Below are 26,731 nucleotides of genomic sequence, written 5' to 3' on the forward strand. Positions count from 1 at the left end.
GGCAAAGTAAAATCAAGAAATTTGATCTCAAGTATTTCACAGGTGAACACTGTCACCGTACTAGCTGTAAATATATTCACTCTCACTAAATAATGTCCACGGTTGTCTTTCAGCATCATTATATAGGTTTCACAATGCCTCCCTGCTTCCCATCAGCCCCAAATTCTAGCAGTTCAGCTGCACGCTGAAATGTCTATGGCAGGGCCTTTCAGAGACTCATGCAAGCACTGTTCCATGTGCATGAAGCCTTCATCCGTCACACACATCTCATTGTCCTGAACATTTTCAATGCTGCCTGCTGGGGTTCACTTTCAGTTGTCCATCTGAGCTGACCTGCATCTCCGCCCACCCATTGATCACACTCCCCGCCAACACCGGCGGCACCTGTTTCTGTCCAACATGAGGCTCCACTCACTTTCGATATCACAAAGATGGCAATAGTCATATTTCTGATGAGCTCCCCCACCATTTCCCCTCCCCCAGTCACCCATGTCCTTTCCCCCATACCAATAGACCCCCCCTAGCATAACCTTCGACCTCCCCACTGTCACCTTCTTATTCCATGACGTCCAGGTAAATGTACATGTCCCTACCTTCCGGCGAGTCCCACCCTCATCCACATTGAACTCCACGACCTCCTCCTTCCCAGGGTCCATGTTTGCCTCTGTGTCCCCACCAGCCATCATTGCCGCCCCTTCTACCACTACAGATGCATCCTCACCCTCCCAATTTACCGGCTCCCTCTTCCCCCTGTCACTCTAGCCATCCCCTCCTACCACACCCACCCTGAGTTCACTCTCCAGGAGGCACTCATTGACTCCACAAACCCCTCCCTTGCACATTCGCGTGGACATTCCACCACCCCCCTTAAATCTTCCTCACTCTTTACCCCTTCCTCCACCCTCACTCCTTCCTCTACCCTCACTCCTCTGTACTCCCGCCTCCCCCCTCTCCGGACATCTTCTCCCCCTCTGAACTCCTTCTTCCTCCCGGACTCTTTCCTCCCTTCGAACTCTCTTCCTCCCCTATACTCTCTCCTCCTCCCGGACACCTTTGCCTCTCCGAACTCCCTCCTCCCCCTGTACTCTCTCCTCCCCCCATACACCTTCCCCCTACAAACTCCCTCCACCCCCTCCCATCTTCATCCCCCCAACACCTTCGCACCAACCCCCCCCACCCACCTTCACTTTCCCTCCTTAAGACCTTCCTCTCCCACTCACACCTAAACCTTCTTCTTCCCCCTAAAGCCCCCGCCATCGCCCCCCCACCCCCCACTCCTTCGCCATATCCTTACCAGCTCAGGGTGAAGTCTATGAAGTTCTGAAGTAGGAACGAAGCATCAACCGAGACCATGGCGAAGTCGCTCAAGTTCCGAAGTTGGTCTGAAGCATCATGGCCTGAAGACTATGAAGATCAGAAGCCTCGGCGAAGTTGAAGCTGCTGCGTGGAGAGCTCCCACCTTCTGAGAGCTGCTTCGTAGCGGAGCCATGTGCATGAGGATCCACCCACCATGCGGTGCCACATGTTCCTCCAGGGTCTGCTAGCTGTAGGGCTCCAGCATCTTCTTCTCCTCGGATGTACGGGTTCTGAGCAAGGCCCGAAAGGTAAGCGCCACTTTCTGCATGTCATGCTTGTCCGGATGTGTTCAGGACCGGTGTGTTTTTCCACTGGTGTAACAGAGAATTGGGCATTGGGGGGTGGGGGCGATTCGGGTCAGGCCTTCACCTGCATCCCATTAGTGGGATGCAAATCAGCTTCACGCCGACCTCCAGCGGGATTCCTCCTGATCCACCATGGCAGGCAGCATCAGAAGATCCTGCTGAAAATTCACGCCGGCGTGAAACCAATTTTTGGGCCTCCTGCCGAATTTCCGCCCCCCACCCCTCCCCACCCACCATTGATCCTGCTGGTGGGGGCCTGGGAGAATTCTGCACTGCAAGCCTAGTAAATATGCAACTAGCTAGTCAGAAGCATTTTTATAGTACAGGGAAATATTTCAAATAGTAGTATTGATGGTAAGTGATTTAGATGGAAGCAAAAATCTGACATACCTGCAGCATCTTCCTGGTAACAGGCAAATAATTGGAAAACAAGCTGATATTGTGAATGTGAAAAAATTAAATACCAATAATAACATGTAAAATATGTAGGGAACCATGTGTGAACTCAGATACTGTGTAAGATGAGAACTATATCGCATGCGTCATAGGTTGAATGATTGTTCTCGGGCTAGTCTGTGAAGCTGCAATTACAGCCGGACCTTACAGCTGAATAAGTTGTACTTGAATGAGGAGATGGTGGTATAGTGGTACTGTCACTGGGTGGTATAGTGGTACTGTCACTGGGTGAGCAATCTAGTGGCACAGCCTAATTCCTTGGTGACACATGTTCAAATGCCATCACAGCAGCTGGTAGAATTTAAATTTTTCATAAAATTCAATTAATTACAACACAAATCTGGAATTGAAAGCTAGTTTCAATAATGGTGATCATGCAACTATCATTGATAGTTGTAAAAACCCACCAGGTTCATTAATGCACATTAGAATCCTTACCTTCTCTGGCCTACATGCAACTCCAGATCCACAGCAATGTGGTTGACTCTTAACCACTCACAAGGGCAATTAGGGGCAGGTGGCAAATGCTGGCCATGCCAATGGCACCCACATCCCATGAAAGAATAAAAAAAAGCACAACCATGCTGTCAGCTGGAATACGATCCAACCAATCCCAACCTTAACTTCTGCCAAGAGGTAAGCCATTCTAATGCCAGTTGATCTTGTTGGCAAATGCTTATCCTGTGGCGATGGACAGACATTTGCAAGCTCCTGTTTAGAGGATTAGTTGATGCTGGAACTGATTTTGTAGATGATTTATTGCCATTCCTGGCTAACAACTTATTGTTGGATTGGTTTATCCCTTAGAGTGAAATTGGGCCTAAACGGGTAGCGTCTAAGATTAAAGTTTGGTTCTTATCAGGCAGTAGGGTTGGATTGAATCATGCTTAAGCAGAAAGTGAGATCTGATTGGATTGTGCTGAGCCTGGGCAGGTGCTGTCTAACAGTGGATGTATCTGACAATAAAATCAAGACTATTCATTACATTGGTCAGTCGGTGATATCTAGTTGTCGATTGGGTTAATTGACAGGCGATGATATACACTAGCTAAAATCAATATACAGTATTTAGCGAGAACATACATGCAATACAGAATAATTATTGTGGTCTCCTCCTCTGGTACAAAGCCTCACTAAATTTGCCATTATGCAAGAATGTTGAAAATAATCTCAGATAGGTGTCCATTGAGTGCAATGTTCAATTAGCAGACCTGAGTCATACTGTCAACTGCATCTCTCATTGAATTATGTTTGGATATGTTCAGATCTACAATCCCTAGAATGGTTAATATTGGCGAATACGGGTTCAAGTATTTGCTTTCAACTAACGTTAAAAGCATTTAAATGTGAAGTTCTTAAAAGTTTTCACGAGGCTAATGGTCTACCTGATTTATAAAGGGGCTCTGTCTCCCAGCTGGGCATTTTATTACATAACATTGCAACTGCTGATGTTGTGAGACTGCATACTTCAAATAGTCTCCATACATCTGAAACTCAAATGTCAGTTTGATTCATTGCTCAGAATTGCTACTTACATCAATTGCATGAGTGACAGTATAACTACAACAGTAGTCATCGCACTACCTTTCAAATAGAAAAAGGTAGCTTTGAAATGTTTTATAAAAGCATAATTACAAAAAAGGAACATAGAGGACATATATTGCACTGAAATAAACTGAGGTTGTTAATTCAATGACACTTCATCAATGTGATGTCATTCTTCATATTTTGCATACGCACAACCATTTTAAAATTATTTTACAGAATATGGGCATCGCTGGCTAGACAGCATTTATTGCCCAACCCTAATTGCCCTGGAGAAGGTGGTGGTGTGCTGCCTTCTTGAACCGCTGCAGTCCGTGTGTTTGAGGAACACCTACAGTGCTGTTAAGAAGGGAGTTCCAGGATTCTGACCCAGTGATAGTGAAGGAACGGCGGTATATTTCAAAGTCAGGATGGTGGTGTTCCCATGGATCTGTTTGCCCTTGTCCTTCTAGGTGGTAGAAGTCTCAAGTTTGGAAGGTGCTTTAGAAGGAGCTTTGGTGAGTTACCGCAGTGCATCTTGTAAGTGGTGCACACTGTGCATTGGTGATAGAGGGAGTGAATGTTTAAGGTGGTGGATGGGGTGCTAATCAAGCAGACTGCTTTGTCTTAGATGGTGTTGAGCTTCTTGAGTGTTGTTGGAGCTGCACTCACCCAGGCAACTGGAGAGTATTCCATCACACTCCTGAATTGTACCTTGTAGGTGGTGGACAGGCTTTGGGGAATCAGGAGGTGAGTTACTCACCACAGAATTCCAAGCATCTAACCTGCTTTGGTAGCCACAGTATAGTTTCTGGTCAATGGCAACCCCCAGGATGTAGATAGTGGGGGATTCAGTGACAGTAATGTTATTGGACATCAAAGGGAGATGGTTGGATTCTCTCTTGTTGGCGATGGTCATTACCTGGCACTTGTGTGGCGCAAATGTTACTTGCCACATAACAGCCCAAGGTTGAATGTCATCCAGGGCCCAAATTTTCGCTGCAACAAAAAGCCACTCCATCATGGCGAAAATCCTGGAAATGGTGGAAAATTCTAAGTCCCACCCTGAATACGGCATTTTCTATTTTTGCTGGGGTGGGACTGGAGTCAGGTCATGGTTCACGCATATGCAGTTTACGGAGGCAGCTGGCCCTTTAAATCACCAACTGCTCCACTGAAGTGAGATTTTTGTAGGGCAGGAGTGTGAAATCCGGTGTGGGCAGATTAGGCCAGGTAAGAGGAGGTCCGAACTTGGTGGATTTGTTTGCATTGACAGGATATTCCTATGGAGATGTAAGGTACCCCTTTGTATATGGTCCCAGGACACCTTTGGGAGAGGTAAATCACCCAATAGGAGAGGTATGACATTCTTTTGGAGAGGCAAAGCATCATTTTGGAGAGGTAAAACATCCTTTGGGAGAGATAAGGCATCCTTTGGGATTGTTAAAAGTAAACAAGATCGTATGTAAAAAGTCCACAAACTCATTGGAACTGTCAAAGCTGTCAAAGAACTGTCAAGTTGTCAAGGGATTCTCAAAGAACGGTCAAAGGATATTAGGTGAGTTGGTATGGAGTGGGTTTCGGGAGTGTGGGGGATGTGAGGGGAGGGTGAGAGGTGAAGGCTGGGGGTCTGTTTTTTATTTTAATCTATTTTTAAGTAACTTAAACAAAGTGAAGGAGCACAGAGGCAGACCTTTCAGCCAGCCTGCCAGCATATCCAGCAGGATCCGCACTCATCCTGGGGGATGGAACGACCGACTTCCAATCCAACCTGCCTCCCTGGAATGAGAAACAGAACTGCGGGTGGCCATTCTTAAGGGCAGGTTCGCAGAGCCTGGAATTCTCCTGCACCCCACCCAGGAGCAAAAATATGGGCCCAGGTACTGCTACATATGGACACAGACTGCTTCAGTCAATTAATGTAAAAATTGTAAGCAATATTATTTGAGGATTAGGAGCTACAATGGGAATTACACCTGGGCGGCCCCTTCAGTGGTGAATGTGTTAAATATATATGTTCCTGTGCTGAATTCTGGCTGTTATCACAATACAAGGACTGTTTCCTTACCTGCTTGTGAGCATGATCATAGGAGTTTATATGGTTATCAAACTCTTGATGTTTGTAATACTGTTTGTCACACAATTCACAGTAGAAGTTGGCTTTCAGATCCTCCAAGGCTTTTGCTATTGCTTTTTCCTTTTCAGCATAGTCCTGTGAAGAAATCAAAGAATTTGTCATTCCAAAGGATATTGCATTTCAAAACATTCTGGAACCCTGTAGTGCTCTGCTGAACATTTAGTAATTATACAGCCCTAAGCTTCTAACACTCTGACTCCTTGTATGTAAATTTTATTTTCATTAAAAAGATGCTAGTGAAATAAATATAAGCAATTTCAAACTTAAACATTAATATTTAAAATGCTTTGTTAGTCTGATGCAGAGAGAGTGATACGTTGCATCAGCAGGAACCTGTAAAAAAAAACCAAGGCAAAATTTAATCATATAACTTTTCAAAACATATCCAGGTAGACTGTTTTTTCAGTCTAAACATTAACTGGCATCCAATAGGTATGATATTTAATGTGAATGTATTAGCATTTTTGCAAGCTTTAAAATCCTACCCTATGGGGTGAATTTTTGGCCCTCCGCCAGGGTTTCTGAAGGCGGGGTGGCATGTAAAATAAAGTGAGCAGCCAGCCCGCTGCCTTCCTGCCCAACCCCCTCCCCAACCCCCTCCCCACCCCGTCCCCCATATTATGGGGGCGCAGGTAAGGCGTCAGGCAGCCCACCTGCCCATAGGCCTATTGAAGCCCTTAAGTGGACAATTAACTGACACTTAAGAACCTCAATCCACTTCCGCCTCAATTTTTCATCCAGCTGGGGAAGGTGGGGGAATGGCAAGCATCCTGCCAGTTTCGACAGTGCGACAGTGTGGACTGCTGTTGGGAAGGAAGTAAGGGGTGGGGTTACCTCCTTTGCGGGGTCACTTGTACCTATTGGGGTCCCCCCCCCCCCCCCCCGCCAAGATGGTGCCCCCCGCTTTGTGCCTCCCTCAGGCTTTTAAAACCCTCTCCCCACCCCACCCCTCCTCATTGTAGTCTCCAATCCCTGCCCGACCAAAATGCCCAGACTTAACTTCAGGTCCGGGGGACATTTTTCCTTCCTGGGGACTGCTTGTAGTCCCAGCAGTGGCCACTACCGTCTTCTGGCACTAATGGGATTACAGAGCTGTTGGCCAATCAGATTGGCTGACAGGTCTTCAGGCTGGGACTTCCTGTCCCTGAGGGGCAGCAGACCAACTCGCAAGTAAATAAGGCCGCCTCCTGTGTATTATCGCTGTGAGGCAGCCAGATTTAAAATCAACAAGGTGCCAACCGCTTTTTCAACTGGGGGAGCGGGTAATCCAGCCCCAATAAAATTTACCCCTATGACTTGCATATGATAAGCCTCGGTCACGTTTGTATGTTGCACTGCAAAATCAGGCTAATACCCAGAAGAATTGAATATAAATCAATAAGTATTAAGCCATATTCTAACATATTGATGATTTGTCCTTTGAGCTTTTCAAAACTTTGACAAATGTGAGGAAGAATAAACCTCTAAATAAATGATAAACAATAATGGTGATAATGGCCTCTGTCACAGCCTTGATCATTCATGCTATTATTACTGCATTTTAAATTTATGTAAATTATTTAATCTTTATATTAGTATAATTTCAGTAGTTTTGCATAAAAGTAAATAATATTTTGCAAGCTTCAAAAGCCAAGAAGTTCTCCATAGTCATTGCTAGCTAGTTTCAACAATGGATGTCGATACGGTTGGTGCTTTCTGGTTGGGTGTGGATGATCTAATGATGCTGGTCTTTGATCACTCCGACATAGCTTCTTTCTTGCAGTAACATTGAAAGCATGACATATTGCAATTGGTGTGCTTCCGACGAACCATCCAATATTATGTTCAGGCAAGTATACACACATCTTTGCCATGAGCCTGCAATAACCACCTACTTTAAAATTTGGAGCTTCTGCATTTGTACTATTAAGGCCTAGTGCTTTTTCCATTTTGAATTCATCATTATTTCAGTACTGCCTTCTTATCTACAGTCAATCAATCTATCAAGTTGCTCCATCTCCCCTTTTAATACATTCTCTTTGTCACTGTCCTTTCTAAAAAAAATTAACTGCTTATTAAATATTTCCACCACTCCTTCATCCTCCATATGCATATCTAAAACCTTTTACTATTTCTCTCTGCTCCCTGCAGCTATTTTACATACCCTTCCTAAGCATTTCTTTTTTCCCCCTCTTTATTTTCTATGCTGCTCACTTTTAATTTTATTTATTAGCCCCAGATTTGTCTTATGCATTTGTTTAAGTCTCATTTTAAGTTATTCTACAATAAACTTAAGGTTTGCTTCACTTTATTTACTCCTTGTGCGACTATATTTTGCCTATATCCAAATTAACTCTTGTTTGAAAGTTTCTTATTGTGTGTTCAATAACTTATCAATTAAATTTTGAATTCGATTTATCCGTGCTAGCTCCATTTTTAACCTCATTAAAAATGTTTTCCCACCCAAGTCCCTTCATTTTGGCCTGTGTTTATATTGAACCTAATTGTGTTCCCAGTTGTTCCCTTACCCTTACATTATCTACTTGCTAAATGGTAATTCCTAAAACTAACTGCAGTATTGGGCACATTGTATAAACCCTTCACTTTTACCCAAATCTATCTGTGAATAGATAAAGTCACCCATTATTACCAACCTATTGTTTCTGCATTTACTCTAACTTGTGTAAAACTTTATCTCCCATTTGTCAATCTATAATAAACTCCCAATAGTGTTACAGTTCCCTTCTTATTGCTAACTCTGACCAATGTGCGTAAATGGGATGTTTGATAATGCAGCAAGACCTCTTTTTTCTTAACTTATTGCTCCTAAATGTTTTGTAACTAGGAATGTTTAGCTCCCAATCTTGCTCTAGCTCAAGCTATGTCTCTGTTAATTACATCATTCTATCATGCTCTCATTACAATTTGTGCTTGTAACTCATCAATTTTATTCAGAATAATTTGTACTTTTACATTGATAGAATTCAAAGCTGCCTCCATTTGACAGTTTTACTCATTTTACTCCTTTATCATCCTGATTTATTCTTTTTCACTCTCCTCTTTTTCTCTTTCGACTTTCCCAAAGCCCGTGTCATTTTTACTCCCATTTTGTTTCCTCATTTTATTTTTTTCTCTCATTATTTCCAGATTAGTTTTAGTTCTAATTGTTAGCCCACTGAGGATTATGGTGAAGTCCATCTGATCTCTACATGTCAATCCAGTCCTAGATCTGATCCGAATGTTCCAGGAACTCGTTTTTTCCCTACATCTTCAACCGAGTCATGCATTTACCACCCTTACTTTGGTATTCCTATTCAGATGACTATGTGGCTCTAAGGTTACGAAATGGAAGTCCTATTTTTTTGCCTATCTCTGAATTCCTAAAAGTCTCATTTACAAGGGCCAGAATTTTCCAGCCCTGTTGGCATTGGGCATCATGGCGGTTGGGAAGGAGGGAGACAATATGGTGGGAAGGCCAAAAATCGGTTTTATGGCGTCATGAAACCAGTTGGCGATTGTCTATTCTACCCATCAATGGCAGGCCGCGTTTCCCACCGCTGCACGTTGGGAACGTCATTTTAATGTATTTGCATCTAATTATAAGCCCTGCTCACCGGAATCATCCACCCACATCAAATTTACCGCCCACATCGACGTGACTTCAGAATGGAGTGCTTCATGACTGCCTTTAAAAGGCGTGCACCTGGGGACCTGAACTTCGAGGGGAACCCGCGGGTGAGTGCACACATGCTTGCACAGCGCTCGCGAGCATCACCTGTAGGACATCAAGAAAGAGGTGCTGTCCATTCACGGGAGGCTCAGGCAAGTCACTTTTTCCCGACTGACTTTCAGTGCGGTGCCGGGGCAAGGGCCCCAGTGCGGGTAAGACCAGCGATGCCGGGCGGGTTGGGGGGGCGGGGGGTTCAGTGGGCATGGTAGGAGGCAAGACAGCACAAACTGAAGGAAATGCTCAAGCACATGCCATGGGGCTGTTGGAGGATGTGGGTTTGGGGGTTTGGGGGAACCAGCCATGCACTTGGAAAAGCTTGTCAAAAGTGAGCATTCTTCTGCAGCTGAGACTGTTCAGCAGCAGCTCCATTGACCTGCTTGGAGCCGGGTCTCTGAAGCTTTTCTGCCCACTCGAGCAATGCAAAAGCATGACAGTGCCACCAAATGCTCCAGAACCTTTCACCTCTTGGGGGCAGACTGTAAATTTGTTTGCATTTTAGGGGGCAGCAGAACAATTGGCTAACTGGGCGGGTTGTACAATCCTTTTGCGAAAAGTGGTCATGGTGCAGGCACTGGCGCTCACACCCCTTTGCAATGTCTTTACTAATCTTTGGACCAGTATCCATCATGGTTCAAGCTAACAGCGCAGCCTTGCAGTGTGGGTTAGGAGAATGTCTGTGCCTGAGCTGAGACCACAGCATGCACTGCAATGGCCAAAGCTGCTGCCAATCGGTCAGGTGGAGGTGGGTGTAGTTTTGGACAGCCAATCAGCACACGACACAATGGCCATCCAAGTGGTGGCCAGCATGTGTGAAGGGCCTTCAGACTTAACCAAGAGAAGGCCTTAGTACACCCACACTAACCCACACGTCGATCTCTTTGATCCTGCAGGAGGAGAACCTCAGGATCATGGAGCCTGGTGATTTAGCAGTATGCCTCATGGCTTACAGGGAGTAGAGGAGAAAAAGAAGAGAGCGGTGGAGACGCCTGCTTCGGCAAAGGGTGGAGCACCTTCCTCAGATGAAGGGGTGGCAGGGCCTGTAACACACACAGCTGAAGATCCACAGCAAGCCATCACTTGAAGGCGCCTCACTAGACCTAGGATCTATAGATAGCGTCTGTCATTCCTGCAGATGACTGACGTCCAGTGTCGCTGAAAACTGTACATGTCTAGGGAACTGGTTGGTCATATATGCCACCTACTGCAGGATTTGGCACCAGATGGGTATGGAAGGCATCCACTGCCAGTGGCCATGAAAGTGACCGTGGCACTCAAATTTTATGCCAATGGCTCCTCCCAGGGCTCCACAGGTGAACTGAGTGGGATTTCACAAGCCTCCACACACAAGTGTATCCAGGAGGTCATGGGTGCCATCTTTGCAAAAGCACAGAACTTTGTGCATTTCACCTGGGATCAGGAAAGGCAAGAGGCAAGAGCGCTGGGATTTGTGCAGATCTCAGGGGCAGAATTTTGCCCCCATTCGGCGTGTGCGGCGGTGAGCACACGCAGCAAAAGCTCCCTGAGGCACAAATTTTTAACAATAAAAATAAAGATTTTTAAAATGATGAAAACATGTGTCCCCTCAGGTGTATCTGTCACATGAGCAGGGAATTGTTAAATTTGAGTGTAAAATTTTTTTTTTTTTTTTTTTTAATCACTGGTCGAAACCTCATCCTACCCGTGAATGAGGTTTCGCCAAAAATGAAAAGGCTGCTTGGCCTTTTTGACCGCCCGCCAACCAAACGGTTGGATGGGCAGCAAAAAATTCCAATCAGTTATGTGATTAAGGGCTTTAGTAAGCTGCTTAATTGTCGGCGGACACACTGTCGGCTTCCGCGCGAGCCCACTGACTGAGATATCATGCGAATGTGCAACGACATTGGGACGCTCGCCCGACATCATTGTGGGTCATTTTACACTTTAGTGTGTCGTGCACACGCCTGCATGCCAAGCGAAAAATTCTGGCCCAGGTTTTTCCACAGGTGCAAGCTGCCATCGACTGCACTCATATAGCGCTCAGATCTCCATCGTAACAAACAGTCAACTACGTCAATTGCAAGGGCTTCCAATCGCTGAATGTTCAGCTGGTGTGTGACCACCACAAACGCATTGTACAGGTTTGCGCATGATTCTCAAGGAGTGTTCATGATTCCTACATCCTTAGCAGGTCTCAAATCCCTGACATCTTCCAGGGTCTAGAGAGGCTGCAGGGGACAAGGATTATCCAAAGAGCAGGTGGCTGATGAAACCGTGCAGCAGCCTCAGACTGCAGTAGAGCGATGTTATAATGGGGCTCATGTCACAGCCAGGACTTTGGTGGAGCAAACAATAGACATTTTGAAAATGAGGTTCCAGTGCCAAGACAGGTCCATTGGAGCACTGCGGTATAGTCCACTGAGGGTGTCGCACATCATCATTGCTTGCTGTGTGCTCCACAACCTGGCACTGCAATAGGGGGAGGAGCTGGCTGAGGAGGAGTTGGAGGAGCTGAAAGTCTCCTCTGATGAGGAGGACGTCGAAGGAGCTGATGATGATGTGGCCCTTGAAAGTGAGGATGCTGGGGATGAGGCCATAATGCTGCCCAGGCGAGGCAGGCACGCTCAGGAGGCCCTCATAGCCGCACGATTCATGGATGATGATGACGCGATGCAGTAAGGACAGGCCTGATATCCTCACCTGGCATCTGTGAACGTTTGACTCCTGTGTGGCTGATGGCAGCGCACATATCCTCAGTGTTCAGCCTCATGTCATGAAGACGCAGTGGAGGCCCTAATAGTTGCTCAGTTGCAGGAGGATGATGACGAGATGCAGTGAGGACACTCCATAGATCTTCACATAGCCTCTGAGAATGTCTGACTCCTGCCTGGCCGAGGGCAGCTTACTCGCGCTCTGTGATCAGGGTCATATCATAGAGACGCAGCCATGAAACTTCAAATGCATCTGATCCTTTGTCAGCCTTCAGCACCTGAGCCCTTCAGGAGCACAGCATCACTGGTCACAGATGCTGAAGAGATGGGGGCCTGCCCCACCTCAAAGATGCTGAGAGCACACAGAGAGAATGAGAGAATTCTGTGACGCCTGCCCACTACATTCTGGCAGCAATGACAAACACCATCGAGGTGCAGGCATCAGTAATATCTCCAGTGAGTGTGAAGTCGGACCATCACTTTGGTCTGAAGGTTACACACTGCATAGGGAATAGGCCCTGGACTGTGACACCTGCCTTTAGACAGGGAGACATTCTTGGGACTTTATTTACAATAATGAATATTATGTACAAGTGATTAACACCTGTGCCCAGGCTGTGTATCTACATCTTTTTAACTTTCCTAACCCTGCTGCTACATCTTGGTGCTCCCTGGACATCCACAGTGGAGGTGGAGGCAGCCTGCTGACTGTGACACCCTCTCTGTGATCACCTTGGCAGGCGTCCTCTGGAGGGCCGAGACCTGGAGTGCCCCGGCAGTGTGGCAGTGGCACTCTCCTCGGTCTGTGGATCTGGAGCTGCTGGGGCCACAGGAAGAGGCAATTCGGATGGGACTGACACTCCCAGAGTCACCTGGATGGAGGCCCTGGGGTGTGCACCTGCTGGTCCTCCTCCCTACGGGTGCTCAAGGGCCCCTGGCTGACTCCCTGAGGAGGAGGGGAAGCTGGAGTGAGATCGAGCTGCCCTGCACCCCTCTCACATTGATATTGTTGGAGGTCAACTATGGCGTCAGTGATGGAGTTCAGCCTGCACAGTAGTGCAGGACTGATGTCCTGGACCAAGGTCTCCATGGCAGCCATCATCCTACCAGTGTTGACCTTGGTGTATTGGCATACTGGCGCTATCATCTCAGCCTGATGGCGGATGGACTCCTCCATTGTGTCTTGCAATCTGAGGATTGCAGCGGACATCCCTTCCTGATATTCCCGAGCTTGCCTTTGCAGCTCCAGCAACTGAGGTGTGACCGAGTCCAGAGGCTCGTCATCTGACTCAGACTCAGCAGATTTCTGGCCTCTAGCAGTCCTCCGAGTGTCGGAAATCTGGGAAGACCCTGCTGCTGCCTGCTGTGGATCAGTCATTGAGATGTGGTCACCAGATTTTGACCCCAATGCTACTCTAGAACTAGGTCTCACTGGTGGAGGGTCTAGGTGAGCGCTGTGATGGGTCTTCAATTAGGGTGTAATCAGATTCTTCTTCTGAGGTGTTTTCGGGGCTTGAGTCAATGACCTGGCTCGGGGACTCCCTCGGCTATTTCCTAGATGTGCCTGCGAAAGCAAGGAGAGATAATTAATGCATGGCAGGGGACGGCGGAACAGGGGAACTGACTCTCACGGTTGTCTGTGGTTGTCTGATGGATGTCGCATTGCTGGATCCTCACTTGGTTGATCATCGCTGACCTCACTGTCAGCACAGGAACAGTTCAGATCATCGTGGGCCAGCTGAATGGCTCTGTTTTCAAAGTCTGTGAGGACCATGGTGTCGGACATTCCTCCACCAGTCTGTGACCTCTCCCTTTTGTTGTGTGCCAGCTTGTCCTGCATGAAGACAGATGGAGAGGGTGCAAGCAGGATTCCTGCCAGGCCAGATGAGAAGGATGCCTGGCATGTGTGGGTGGTGAGTGGTGCCATGGATGGGATGAGGATACATTCCACAGGGCAGATGAAGGTGTGTGTGAGAGAGTGAATGGTGATGTCCCTTGAACTGGCTGTGAGTGGATGTGTAATGGGCTTGTGAGTGTGTGATTTGAGAGTGATGAGAAGAGTGACTTATCCTGGTAGGCGGAGGAGATCATTCATCCTCTTTCAGTACTGGGTGGCTGTTCTCTTCTACAGGGCATTGGCTCTGATCACCGCTGCCACTGTCTCCCATGCTGGATTGGTAATCTTGCTTGCTGGTCTTTGCTCAGAGTAGGGGTAGAGGACATCACGGCCGGCCTCCACCTCATCCAGTAGGTGCCTGAGGGAGGCTTTGCTAAATTTGGGGGCAGCATCTTTTCTCCCTTTGGCAGCCATGACTTTGCAGCAGCTTCTGCTCCCTTAGAGAGTGCGAGCTCTGTGCAGAGGCTCCCTTTAAGTATGGCGCCCAGGTTACCAAGGGCCTGAGGTGATGTCAGGGTGGGCAAATTGGAGGCCGCCCTGCCAGTGATCCGGTGTGCTTCCTGGCAATGCGTTATTATTTTCACGCCGGGAATGAGGAAATACAGCGCGACGGGTAAAATGTTCTTTCTCACGCCCACCACCGCCCCTTGTGCAAATCCGGGATGATTCCGCCCAAGATCTCCATTCTGCTCCTTCTAATGTCTTCAACATGAACTATGGCTTAGGATTCTTTTCATTCCCTCTTCATTTTTCTTTTCCATCGGTTCTACATTATCCCTTACCCGGGCTCCTGGGAGGACATTATTCAGGAATCTTGTCTGGAGCTACGAAAGTCCCTCTCGATTCTCAATACAATGGAACACTCTATTGCTACACCCCATTTCTAACTGCAGATTGTATGATTGCTGAATACCTCTGTTCAGTCCACAAACGTGAATACAAGCTTGCGGTCGCTTGTCATTTTAATTCTTTGCCTCACTTCCTCTCAAATCTCCCTGTCCTCAGCCTCCAACAACCTTCTAATAAGGTTCAATGCTGACTTGAGCAACAGAGTCACATCTTTCAATAAGGCAACTTCAAACTCCCAGATTTACACTGAGTTCAGCAATTTCAGATTACAACCACTGCTCCCATTTTCTTCAGACAGCAGTTGTTGATGCTGATTCTGCTGTGTTCATTGTTACGACCATGTGAGGAGGGGTAAAATGACTCCCCTATTCTCCCACACCATGTTTGACCGTAACACGGTCTTTTAGAAGTTTAGAAAGGATGTGGTTCGCCATTTCTGTCAGAGTCCCACGATTTACACTTTGAGGTTATAAAGAAATATTCAGATAGGTTTTCTTAAGTTTCACAAAGAACAAGATAGGTTTATTGAAACTATTTCCCGAGCTAAAGAAAAACTTGGTAAATGCAGCCACCATTCATTTGGTCACACACATTCGTCAGGGCCCACACACAAAAGTACAGCTGACAGAGCAAATGGATTGGCTTATAGGATTTTTACAGTTCATGGAAGATAAAACAAAGGAGTATACGGTTAGTTATTCCTTGACTGGTCTTGATGCAATAGTTCAAGATGAGGGGCAGGAGGTTTAGGGGGGATGTGAGGAAAACCTTTTTACCCAGAGGATGGTGACGGTCTGGAATGCACTGCCTGGGAGGGTGGTGGAGGCGGGTTGCCTCACATCCTTTAAAAAGTACCTGGATAAGCACTTGGCACATCATAACATTCAAGGCTATGGGCCAAGTGCTGGTAAATGGGACTAGGTAGGTAGGTCAGGTGTTTCTCATGTGTCGGTGCAGACTCGATGGGCCTAAGGGCCTCTTCTGCATTCTGTGATTCTGTGATTCTGAATGTTGCAGCCGTTTTGTTCGGCGGTCCTCCTGGGTGTAGTTGTATGGAGCAGATTTCCATGGGTTTTTTAAAAGCTCTCTGTTTGCAGTCATTTTTCTTCTCAGGATGGTTAGTTTGCAAACTGGACACAGCACGTCCAAAAGAGAGAGAAAGAGAGAGCACACATCTTCAATCAGCCTGCGTTCAGTACAGCATTGTCAGTTCTCCTCCCTCTCCTGCTTGGTAAGACCCTTGTAGTATCTCGCTGGTTGTATATTCCATAGAGATTCTATTAGTTCATGTCTGCTGTGGTTATTGTTTCAGAACAGGTAATTGCATTTTGATGTCTCATCTCAGAAACATTTGAAAAGTCTCAGAGTGCTGCGAATTGACAGGGAATGAGGTCTTCCATGCTCCCCGGAGGTTGAGTGTCTGTCTTCATCCCCCTTGGTGGAATGCGAAGTTGTGTGTATTGCAGTAGCCTAGGTAGTTTTCCCATTGTCTGTACAGGGTACCAATGTTTTAAAATTCAGCCAGCAAAAGAAAAATTAGAAATTGCTGTTCATAAAGCACATCCTCGTAACGTCATTTATAGCTGCCCTAGATCCATTGTTTATTTCTTTACTTATTCCAGTGTTTTGTCTTACACCATCATCCATTTTGTTTAATTTAAATTCTCCTGCCTTCCACCCTATCACAGGCCCTCCCTTTCATTCTTTCCTCCCCTACCACCAACCCCCAACTTTCCCAGACTCTGCACTTGCTTAAAATGTGTTATTTCAATAATTTTTCCTCGTTCAAATTTTTCACTCAGAGGGTCATGAACCTTTGGAACTCTCTTCCTGAAAAGGCGGTGGAAGCGGAGTCTTTGAATATTTTTAAGGCAGAGGTGGACAGATTCTTGGTAAGCAAGGGGGTGATAGGTTATCAGGGGGGTAGGTGAGATGCAGATTTCAGGTTACTATCAGATCAGCCATGATCTTATTAATTGGTGGAGCAGGCTCGAGGGGCTGAATGGCCTACTCCTGCCCCTTATTCGTATATTCGTATGTTCTATGAAAGGTCATCAACCTGAAATATTGGGCTGAATTGTCCCCCCGTCGGTGAGGTTGTGCGGGGGTGGGCAGGAGCGACGCGAACCCGATCGACGCCCCCCCGGTTGGGTGCACACCGCCATTTTACATGGGCGGGCCAATTAAGGCTCGCCCAGCGTGATGCACACCCTGAAGCGCTGTGCGCTCCCTGTGTGGGCGGGAGGGATTCCCTGAGTCAGCTGACGTGGCTGCGCGCCCGCCAAACTGACAATCGGACACCCGCCCGACGTCGTCCTGCATCATTTTACACGTCGGCGAGCAGGCCCCGCCCCCGCTCGCCGACTGGAAAATTCTTCCCATTAACTCTGACCTGCTGAGCATTTCCAGCATTCTGTGCTTAAATTTCAAATTTCCAGTATCCTCAGTATTTTGCTTTTGTATAACTAATAATATGTCTTGACAAGAATATTGTGAATACTTTGGAGTTGAAAATTCATATGTAAGACAATTTAATAAAACCTGATGCACTTAAGATGGAAAAGCAGAGCATCACTTAAAACTTTTGAAGCACCAGCACACACTTCAGTGTGGCCAACAATAAAAGCCCCTCCCTGGCAAAGCAATAAATCACACAAACTCACCTGCATTTCCTGCTTATTTTAAGCCTCATGATGGTGAGGGGAGGAAGGGAAAAATTGAATATGAGTCGGGGTGCAAAACAGGCAGAATCACATTTGCCATCCACAGCATGACACTCCTGAAATGCAGTTCTCTTGAGGCGAATGGACTACGTATTGGATGGGGATATAATAGGCTTTGGCATTTTATTATGAGGAAAATATGTTTGTGTGAATCAATGACAACAACCAACATGCAAATCTAAATGACAGCAGTCCACATTGGTACGATTAGCCCACAGTAGTGAGCGAGGCTTAGAAAGGCTAACTTTAAAACTAGTTCCTCTGGACCCTAGTTTTGTTTCTTCACTTGTCCCATTAACCTCCCTTTTGACAGGGTAGACACTGCGAGATTGTTTTCCCTGGCTGGGGAATCTAGAACATGGGGACACAGCCTCAGGATCAGGCATCAATCATTTAGGACTGAGATTTAGGAAAAATTTCTTCACTCAGAGGGCTGTGAATCTATGAAATTGTCTATCCCAGAGGGCTGAGTATGTTTAAGGTTGAGATAGTCTGATTTTTTTGGTCTCCCAGGGAATCAAGGGATATTGCGAGCTGGTGGGAAGAGTGGTGGATTTTCCATGAAACATAACACGCAGTGGCAGGGCCCCCAAAAATGGGAATTGCATCATAAACAGGGCAACTGTTACTTCCTTATTTACAACAAGAATACTATTTTCCAAAATGCTCCTCAATTAAAAGAACTAATAGCAATAGATCTTCACCCAGATAGTCACACCACTTTAGAGTGGCTCTCCTCTGGTAGGTATCCCTTAACTTGTTTACAGATCATCTGAAGAATGCCCTTTAAAATAACATTGAAGCATGGAGAGTTTACTGAATGCAAATCCTGTACACTACTAGTTGTTGGATACACTTCAGTCTACCTCTCCACTCTTATTCTGCATCCCAAATACTTTATTCCAGTGATCTTCCTAATCAAAAATTGACTATTTGGCAACACATTGATTACACTAGTAATCTCCACTGTGGCTTCTAATTGTAATCTATTAATTTTTGCCCTCAGGCAGATGACTGGATGAAGGCACAGGATACAGAAATAGTTGTGCCATAACGGGACCGAAGGATTGTCATTACTTAAGTTTGTTCATTAGTTTGGCACAGTTTAGGCATCCCAATGAACTCAAGCTTGGTGATGGGGCAATAGCTTGGTGATAGGGCAATAGAAACAAGTGTGGATAATGGGGAGAAATAAAAGGAAATGGTTTTAGTTGTTGCTGTTTTCCATTTACAACTTTAGTTTAGTTGCAAGGGACATCTTTGCACCTAATGGCAAAAGCATGGAATTCTACTGAAGTCAGTGGAATCTCTATAACGAGAATTGCTCTGGTGCAGTCATAGTATAAGTATAATAGTATAAGTGGAGCCCAATCCCGGAGTCAGGAGCTCATCTGACACTGGAACGAAGCGGAATAACACTCCTGGAGGAGGGAGTCTCATAGCTTTTGGGCAGAATTTTCCCCCCATCGGGGGGGGAAATTCAGGAGTGGGCGCGTGGAGGTGCACCTCCGATCAGCGCCCCCAATCGGGGGTGCACCGCCATTTTACGTGGGCGGGCCAATTAAGGCCCGCCCACCGTGACATGCACCCGAAAGCGCTGTGCACTCCCTGTGCGGGCTGGAAGGGGGGGTTCCCTGAGTCAGGAATGTGCTCTTTCGAGCATGCGCGCAAAAGAGCGCAGAAATCTCCCTGAGGCACAGAGGTGCCTCAGGGAGATTAGTTATAAATTTAAACAGTTTAATAAAATGTTGTAAAAATTTTTATGACATGTCCCCTCATGTGAAACTGTCATGGGACATGTACGTTAATTTTAATAAAAAATTTTCTGAAAATTTTAAATCATTCATGAAACCTCACCCCGCCTGTGGATGAGGTTCCATGGAAAATGAATAAGGTTGGATGGGCAGCTTTCTCAATAGGCTTAATTAGTTCATTAATGGCCTCAACAGGCCTTTGACAGTTCGGCGGGCGTGCAGCAGCCGAGTCAGCTGTGCACCCGTCGAGCTGAAAATCGAAATGACGTACAGTGATGTCGGGACGCACGTCCCACCCCCGCCCCCGCTCGCCGAGCCGAAAGTTCAGCTCTACATAAATTTAGTGCAATATAAACACCAATGCATTGGATTCAAAGACAATTAGATCCTTGCTATTAGAAGGAAATCCTGCACCAGATTACAATTTGCAGAGGCTTGATTTCTAAACCTCATCCCAGATCCCACCAGATACTATTAGAAGCACCTGGTCAAAAGCTTACAGTTAATTTCAACAATTAATTTCAATTAACAATTAATTTCAAGCTGCGATGCATTCCGGCAAATTGCTATAAAACTACATTCATGCTCCGCAGGATTACAAGTACCAAATTATATGGAATTACATTGGGTTGTCCTCTGTGCGCTGTTCATTAAAATAATTCCCAATAAAGTTTTGAAATGAATATGAATCATTAATGGAATGCTGTCGACATCTTGAGGCAGCTGGCCTGATGCAGGTACAATCATTTCAAATCATCCCCTTCCACCCCTACCCTTCAGCCTGCAAGTCATTTAGATGGACAATAGAAGGTCTGCATAATCACCCCAGTGCTTAGATGTAGCAATATTGCCAATCAAGTAAGTGCCATTTTCCATTTTCCCATTTTACTAAATTATTGGCATGTGCACATCTTGCAACACATATTTACTGTTTTAACTCAATTTGTTGGCTGGGTCCTGAGGGGCGGGTGGTCGAAAATGAAGCTGCGCACAGGGCCCTCCTAACTCTAAATCCACCACTGGGTGGGAAAGTGGAGTTGAGGCAGAAAATCAGCCATGATGGCAATGAATGGCGGAGCTGGCTCGAGATGCCATTTGGTCAACCCTTGCTCCTACGTTTTACGCTCTTATGTTTGCCTTCCGTCATCATCCCTTTTGTCATTTAACCTCCACCCTCTCCTGATATTCCACACTATCGTAGACCTTTTTTGTTCTTCTTCCTCTTCCCTCCTGCTGTACATGCTTAAAAACAGTTACACCTCTAACTTCTTTCAGTTCTGGCGCAAGGTCATCAACCTGAATGTTAATTCTGTTTCTCAGACAGGTGCTGCCTAATTTGCTGAGTATTTCCTGCATTTTCTCTTTTTGGTTAAACATTGTTCTATTTTAAACTAAGATAAGTAAAAGTAATTATAAATAGGGTTTTATTTTGAAATCTGATAAACATTACATTGTCTAAAAGTGTTACTTTTTATCATTTCCGTCTGTGATTTCTAACATAATTTGAGAATGAAAATTGTGTGCTCTTATTCACATTAGATTACGTCCTTATTAGATAATAGCTGTTTTTTCTCACTGGATATAATATTTATTGCTGCCTCCTTTTACCTTGGGTAGCACCACCTGTCTAACAGAAATGACGGAACAATGCTTTTATCTGATTTTAATTAGAATTGATCTAGATCCAGCCAACAGTTCGGTTCAGAGAATTACTTCCACAGAATTAATTCAGGAGCAACTGAGCCTTTCAGTTTTCACTGCTGCATTCCTCTTTTGCTTTCTGGGGTATTGCAGCTAGTTCAATACTTCTTGATCTTTAATATTGATTCATCGCATATCATACAGACGTGAATATTGCTTCGCCACCATAGCAATCCTGATTAAATATTAGCACTGCACTATGGCTAAAAAAATACACTGATTTTTAATATTTTTTTCCAACTGTTTTGATATGAACACCTCAGTTTTCCAGAAGCTTGAATGCCAGAACACAAATACAACTATGTATGAAATGCAGCATTAACCTTGAAAAATCCTTCATATTAACACTACAGCTGGTCTGTGTCACTTGTGACCTGAGAACAGTTGATGCAATCCCGTAATGCTTTGCGGAAAAGTGTTTCCGCAACTTTGTGTTACATGCCACACAAATAATGAAATGTGCATATTAGCTTGTAATAGTATTTATGGAAGAAAACTCATGAAATTACCATTTAATATAGAAATACCTCTCATTTTGCATAACATGCAATTTTTTCATTTTGCCTTTTAACTATCGGCCTTCTACAGACATCAGAAAAAGTGAAAACTACAAAGGGTCATCGATGGAATGTAAAATGGGAACAAATTGTGTGACTGAATTTGTTGTAGAAAATGGTGTTATACATTAGCTTTATCAAAAAAGTAGCCAATCACAACACATCTGTAATAATGATACTTAAACATTTCTCAAGCTAATAATATTCTACTTAACTGATATAAATGTCAAATGATTTTTTAATACACTGTAGAGTGCAAATACTTTTGAATGATGGTTTAACAACAACTTCAGAAAACAATGTTCACTGAGACTTTCTATCCTTATGGACACCATTCCGTGGAAAGTCACAACATTTTTGGACCTGGGTAACAGTGCTGTTTGAGTGAGTTTGCTGTGTGCATATTAGCTACTGAGTTTCCCACATCACAACGGTGACTACACTTCAAAGTTACTCCATTGACCATAAAGCACTTTGGGATAGCTTATGGCCATGAAAAGTCCTATATAAATGCAAGTTTTTTTATTAGCCTGTTTGGTTGTTTATTGGACTTGTTAACTGGCTTTAAATGATTTGTGTACATGGACCTCAAAATCCATTTGTTTCTGCATGGTTCCTTGTCTCTTGTCAATAAGAAAATATTCTATGTCTGACTGGGATCCAAAGTGGATGACCTTACAAACCCCCACACTGAACTTCATCTGACATAGTTTTACCCATTCATTTAACCTGTGTATGTCCCTTTGTAATTTTCTCCATACTATCTCCATGACTTAGTATAGCTCCTAATTCAGCATTATCTTCAGACATTGGATATAACATATTCTACTCCTACATCCAAGTAATTGACAAATACCGTGTAACGCTGAGGCCCCAGGAAAGATCCCTGGGAAGCACTATATATGGTGGCACAGAATGCAGCAGGAAATGCCATATGTAACTCTTTATTGCAATTGTACAGAATATGGTGTTCCTCTTTCCAATGATCTGTCTGAGATGATAAAAGTTTGCACTTAAGTTCATTCAGTCACTTTTTCTTTGAATTAATTCATTATTAAACATTCATACAAAAGGTTCAAGGAATGTCACTTTTAATCGTGAATGGTCTATTTTTAAAACCTGAGCTGAAACATGGGGGCTTAAAGTATTAAAATTATTCATTTTAAACAGCTTGCATATTCAGGTTTCTGTCTGTTCCACCATAATTATGAACAGTGGCTATAAATGTATTTGCTTTTACTAATGTTTCAATAACATTATACCAAGCCGTAATATTTTGTTACAATATTGTTATTGCAAATACCATAGACTGCATAGTTCTTTAGTATGCAGCAATCCCCAAAACTGTTGCTCGGTCCCTCTATGAGGGATGTATAACAGCAGAGAAACAGCGATAATCATGCTTATTCCATGATTTATGTTAACCTGGTAGTTCTATCTCTTTGACCCCAACTCCTTGCCTTTTTTTTAACATATTTCCCCTCTTAAACACCTTCATTGACTTTATATCTATGGCCTCTTGGATTGGATGTTCCACATTCCTAGATAATCTTTAACCCAATTTAGCTCAAATTTTCAGACTATTTTGGTTTGCTGTCCCGACCCTGGACAAACCCATGATGAGCTGCCAAAAATGGAGGCGAGGGAACCTTGAATTCAAATGTCCCACCTGATGGCAGGCGGTGACCCGACGCTCACTCAAAGTGACAAAGTGGTTTGTTCTCCCCAAATGACCCTCCACTCCCACAGCCTGATAGCTGGTGATCAAAGTATCCAGTCCCTGGGATAAATAAGTTATCCAGAACAGAGTTTCCCAATTCCTGCCATTTTTTTGTCTGTCCTGTTCTATTGTAGGTAACTGCTATTGTTTATTAATAAATATTGCACGCACTTTTGGATGCTTCAGTAGTTCTTATTTTCCATGCCATTGAATAAATATATAATTATTAATGAAGTGAAGAATTGAAACTCCTAGAGATATTGATATTGAATTGTTCCACCTCCTTTACAAGCAGTTACAGTTATTGTCAGTGAAAGCAATTTACCTATTAGTAATGCTGCAAGAGATGGATCTCTTGAATTAGCAATTCATCCTCTTGTTTTCCACTTTCAATCTTAAAGACTGGCCTCTGTCAACCTCTCTAAAATGCTGGAATCTTAAACTGAGCAGTGCCTGGCTCCAATTGTATTTAAAACATGTTTCCCTTTTCAATGGCATAATATTGTTATCAGGAAATTTACCTTGTTGTACCAAGTGCTTACTAGTCTTGTGAATTTTTTTTTAACTACTGGTGCACTTTTCACCATTTTCTTCCTGCCACTGGTAAAATATAACGATCACACGGCCAGGAACGAGTACATTTTAATACTTTAATCCTCCAGTTGCCACCATTCGAACAAAATGAACCAAATGGTAGAGAGGCAGACTTGGCACTAGCTTGCAACTTGTTTCTAATAGCTTGGTCAAAAATCCTTGCTTTTATGCTGAAGTTGTAGAGCATGTGTGCAAAAGCAAAGAACACTCACAAGCATACATACAGCTACAGAATCTTACTTTACTCAAGCCATTGGAACTAGATTGTGAATTCAGCTATTTAACTCTGAGCAGTGGATAGCTCTAACCCTATTATGAAACACATTCAGCAGACAAGAGTTGTAAGGTTTCCTGGTGACATTTTGGGGAAAAAAGATTGATTTTTTTTTTATACTTCGTCCTGTTGTTGGAATCTCTAATGGCCTATTGTCAAACTTAAGATATGTCTTGAAATATCCAGTGTATCCTCCTGTCCCAGCACATGACCATGACAGCCAGGTTTTGATGATTATCAGCTACGCATAGCAAGGTACTAAGGGTAGATACATCTTGGGATTGGAAACCTTCTGGAACAGATGATGAATGCATGCAAGTCACTTCTGTGGCAGCCATATTCCCACAAGCATGGATTATGGAGTTGTAAGTGAGAAACTTTCAGGAAGCAATGTGTAAGATATGGGATTAGCTGCCAAAATTCCAGCTGCTCAGTCTGTCACTGGTATTAACACAGAAGCTCAAAGCTTGACTCATTCACTGCTGTATACCTTTTATGATGTGGTGTCACTCATATACCTGCAATTGTCTTAAAACCACATCGCTTAGGTCATTCTAGTCTCTTAAGCAACACTAAGGGCAGAATTCTTATCTCGTCAGATGGGCTCATTGGGGGCGGGCAGGGCCGGTCGGGAAGCCGACCGCTGCCGCCCACAATCAAGGCGGCACCGCAATTTCACGCTGGTGGGCCAATTAAGGCCGGCCCAGCGTGAAACATGAGTAGCAGCGCTCAGCGCTGCCTGTGCAGTGGGGGGCGGTGTGCGAGGAGGGTGAGCACGAACTACACGCATGCGTGCAAGTGCGCACTTGAGAATCTCCCTGAGGCACAGAGCTGCCTCGGGGAAATGAAGAGTTTTCAAAAAAAAATTTTGAAAAATGTTATAAAACATGTCCCCTTATGTGACTCTTTCACATGAGCAGCAAATGTTATTATATTTTTATTTGATGTTGGAAACCTCATCCCGCCCGTGGATGAAGTTTCCAAAAAAATGCAAAGGCCGCTTGGCCTTTTCGCCTGCCTGTCAACCGTAAGGTTGGACGGGCAGTGAAAAATTCCTTTCAATTAACTTTTTAATGCCCTTAATAGGCCTTTTAATTGTCGGCGTGCAAGCTGCTGACTCCGGCGTGCTCCTGCCAGCTGAAATATCACGCGATGACATCGGGATGCTCGCCCGGCGCCATCGCGAGCTATTTTACGCTCGGTCGGGTTGGGCGTGCACCTGCCTGACAAGCCAAAAACTTTTTGCCCAGACGATTACATAGGATATACAGCATAGGTACAGACCATTCTGCCCAAATAGTCCATGCTGATGTGCATTCTCCACCTGACTGTCCTCCTATCTTTCCTTATCTAAATCTATCATTCCGCCAGAAGGAAAAAAAAAATCAGGCGACCTCAGGCCAATGCCATTCACTTGTGTCAGCTGCAGAAGGGGACTGCCACTCATGAATTGGCTTCTATAGCCACAATAGATAATGTTGATTACAGAAGTGACATACACCCTGGGTGCAGTCCATTGTCTCCCAAGACAGACAGATGCCATCGCAAAAAAAAGCCCATTCCCTTCTCCCTCATATGCTTGTCTAAGATAAATAAATCTATAACATTTGTTTCAGCCTCTCCCTGTGGTAGCGAATTCCACATTCTCACCATTTTTTGGGTAAAGAAGTCTTCTGAATTGCCTATTTGATTTCTTGGTGACTATCTTATGTTGATAGTCTCTAGTTATGCTCTTCCACGCAAGAAGACACATTCTCTTTGTACCCACTCCATCAAAACATTTCATAAGATTAAAGACCTCAATTTGGTCACCTCTCAGCCTTCTTTTTTCAAAAGAATTAAGAGATCCCATCTGTCAATTCTTTAGGGTACGTTTTTTCCATGCATTTCTGGTACTAACCTTGTACTTTGTGTATTTTCTTTGCCCTCTCCAGTGCCTCTGCACCATTTTATGATATATTAACTAGAACAGCACGCAATACTCTAAATGCAGTCTAACCAAGGTTTAATAAAAGCATAACATCCCTAGTGAGGGCAAGGCCAAGGCCATAGAGGGAGTTGAAAACAAACTTGAGAATTTTAAAATTCAAGGAATTGCCTAGCCATCAGAGTACAAGAATCTGGCAGTATTGATGGTCATTTTCCTGGTGGTAGCCCAAAAGCTACAGGCATCGGGATGTTCCGGTCCCGCCGAAGTCAATGGACTTATGGCTGGCTCACCATATCTGCTGTGGTGGGTCCAACCACAGTGGGGCCAGAAAATCCCAGCCAGGGTTTCTTGAACTCAGCTTCAACAAGTTCCTTTGGAGTTGAACTCAAGGCCTTCAACTTGCCAATCTAATATCATAACTACTAGACATGTTGTAACTGTTATTCTGGCATGTCACAAATGTTCCATATTATTTTAAAAAATTAAAGCAGGTTTCCTCTAATGAGGTTCAGTGAGTGTTATTACATTTTGGTTTGTTGTGAGACATGCCTGAATGGT

The 26,731-nt window shown here is 44.6% G+C and overlaps 1 protein-coding gene across 2 annotated transcripts in view; it reads right to left on the bottom strand.

Moving 5' to 3' along the window:
• Positions 1 to 26,731, bottom strand: part of znf804a (zinc finger protein 804A) — a 358,009-nt gene that overhangs the window by 74,593 nt on the left and 256,685 nt on the right. For both annotated transcript variants that reach the window (XM_078551909.1, XM_078551910.1), the window contains exon 2: positions 5,710 to 5,853. In XM_078551909.1, the coding sequence (XP_078408035.1) occupies positions 5,710 to 5,853 (144 nt within the window). The remainder of the gene's footprint in view (positions 1 to 5,709; positions 5,854 to 26,731) is intronic.

Source organism: Cetorhinus maximus, chromosome 11 (genome assembly GCF_964194155.1).
Source record: "Cetorhinus maximus chromosome 11, sCetMax3.hap1.1, whole genome shotgun sequence".
Lineage (NCBI taxonomy): Eukaryota > Metazoa > Chordata > Chondrichthyes > Lamniformes > Cetorhinidae > Cetorhinus > Cetorhinus maximus.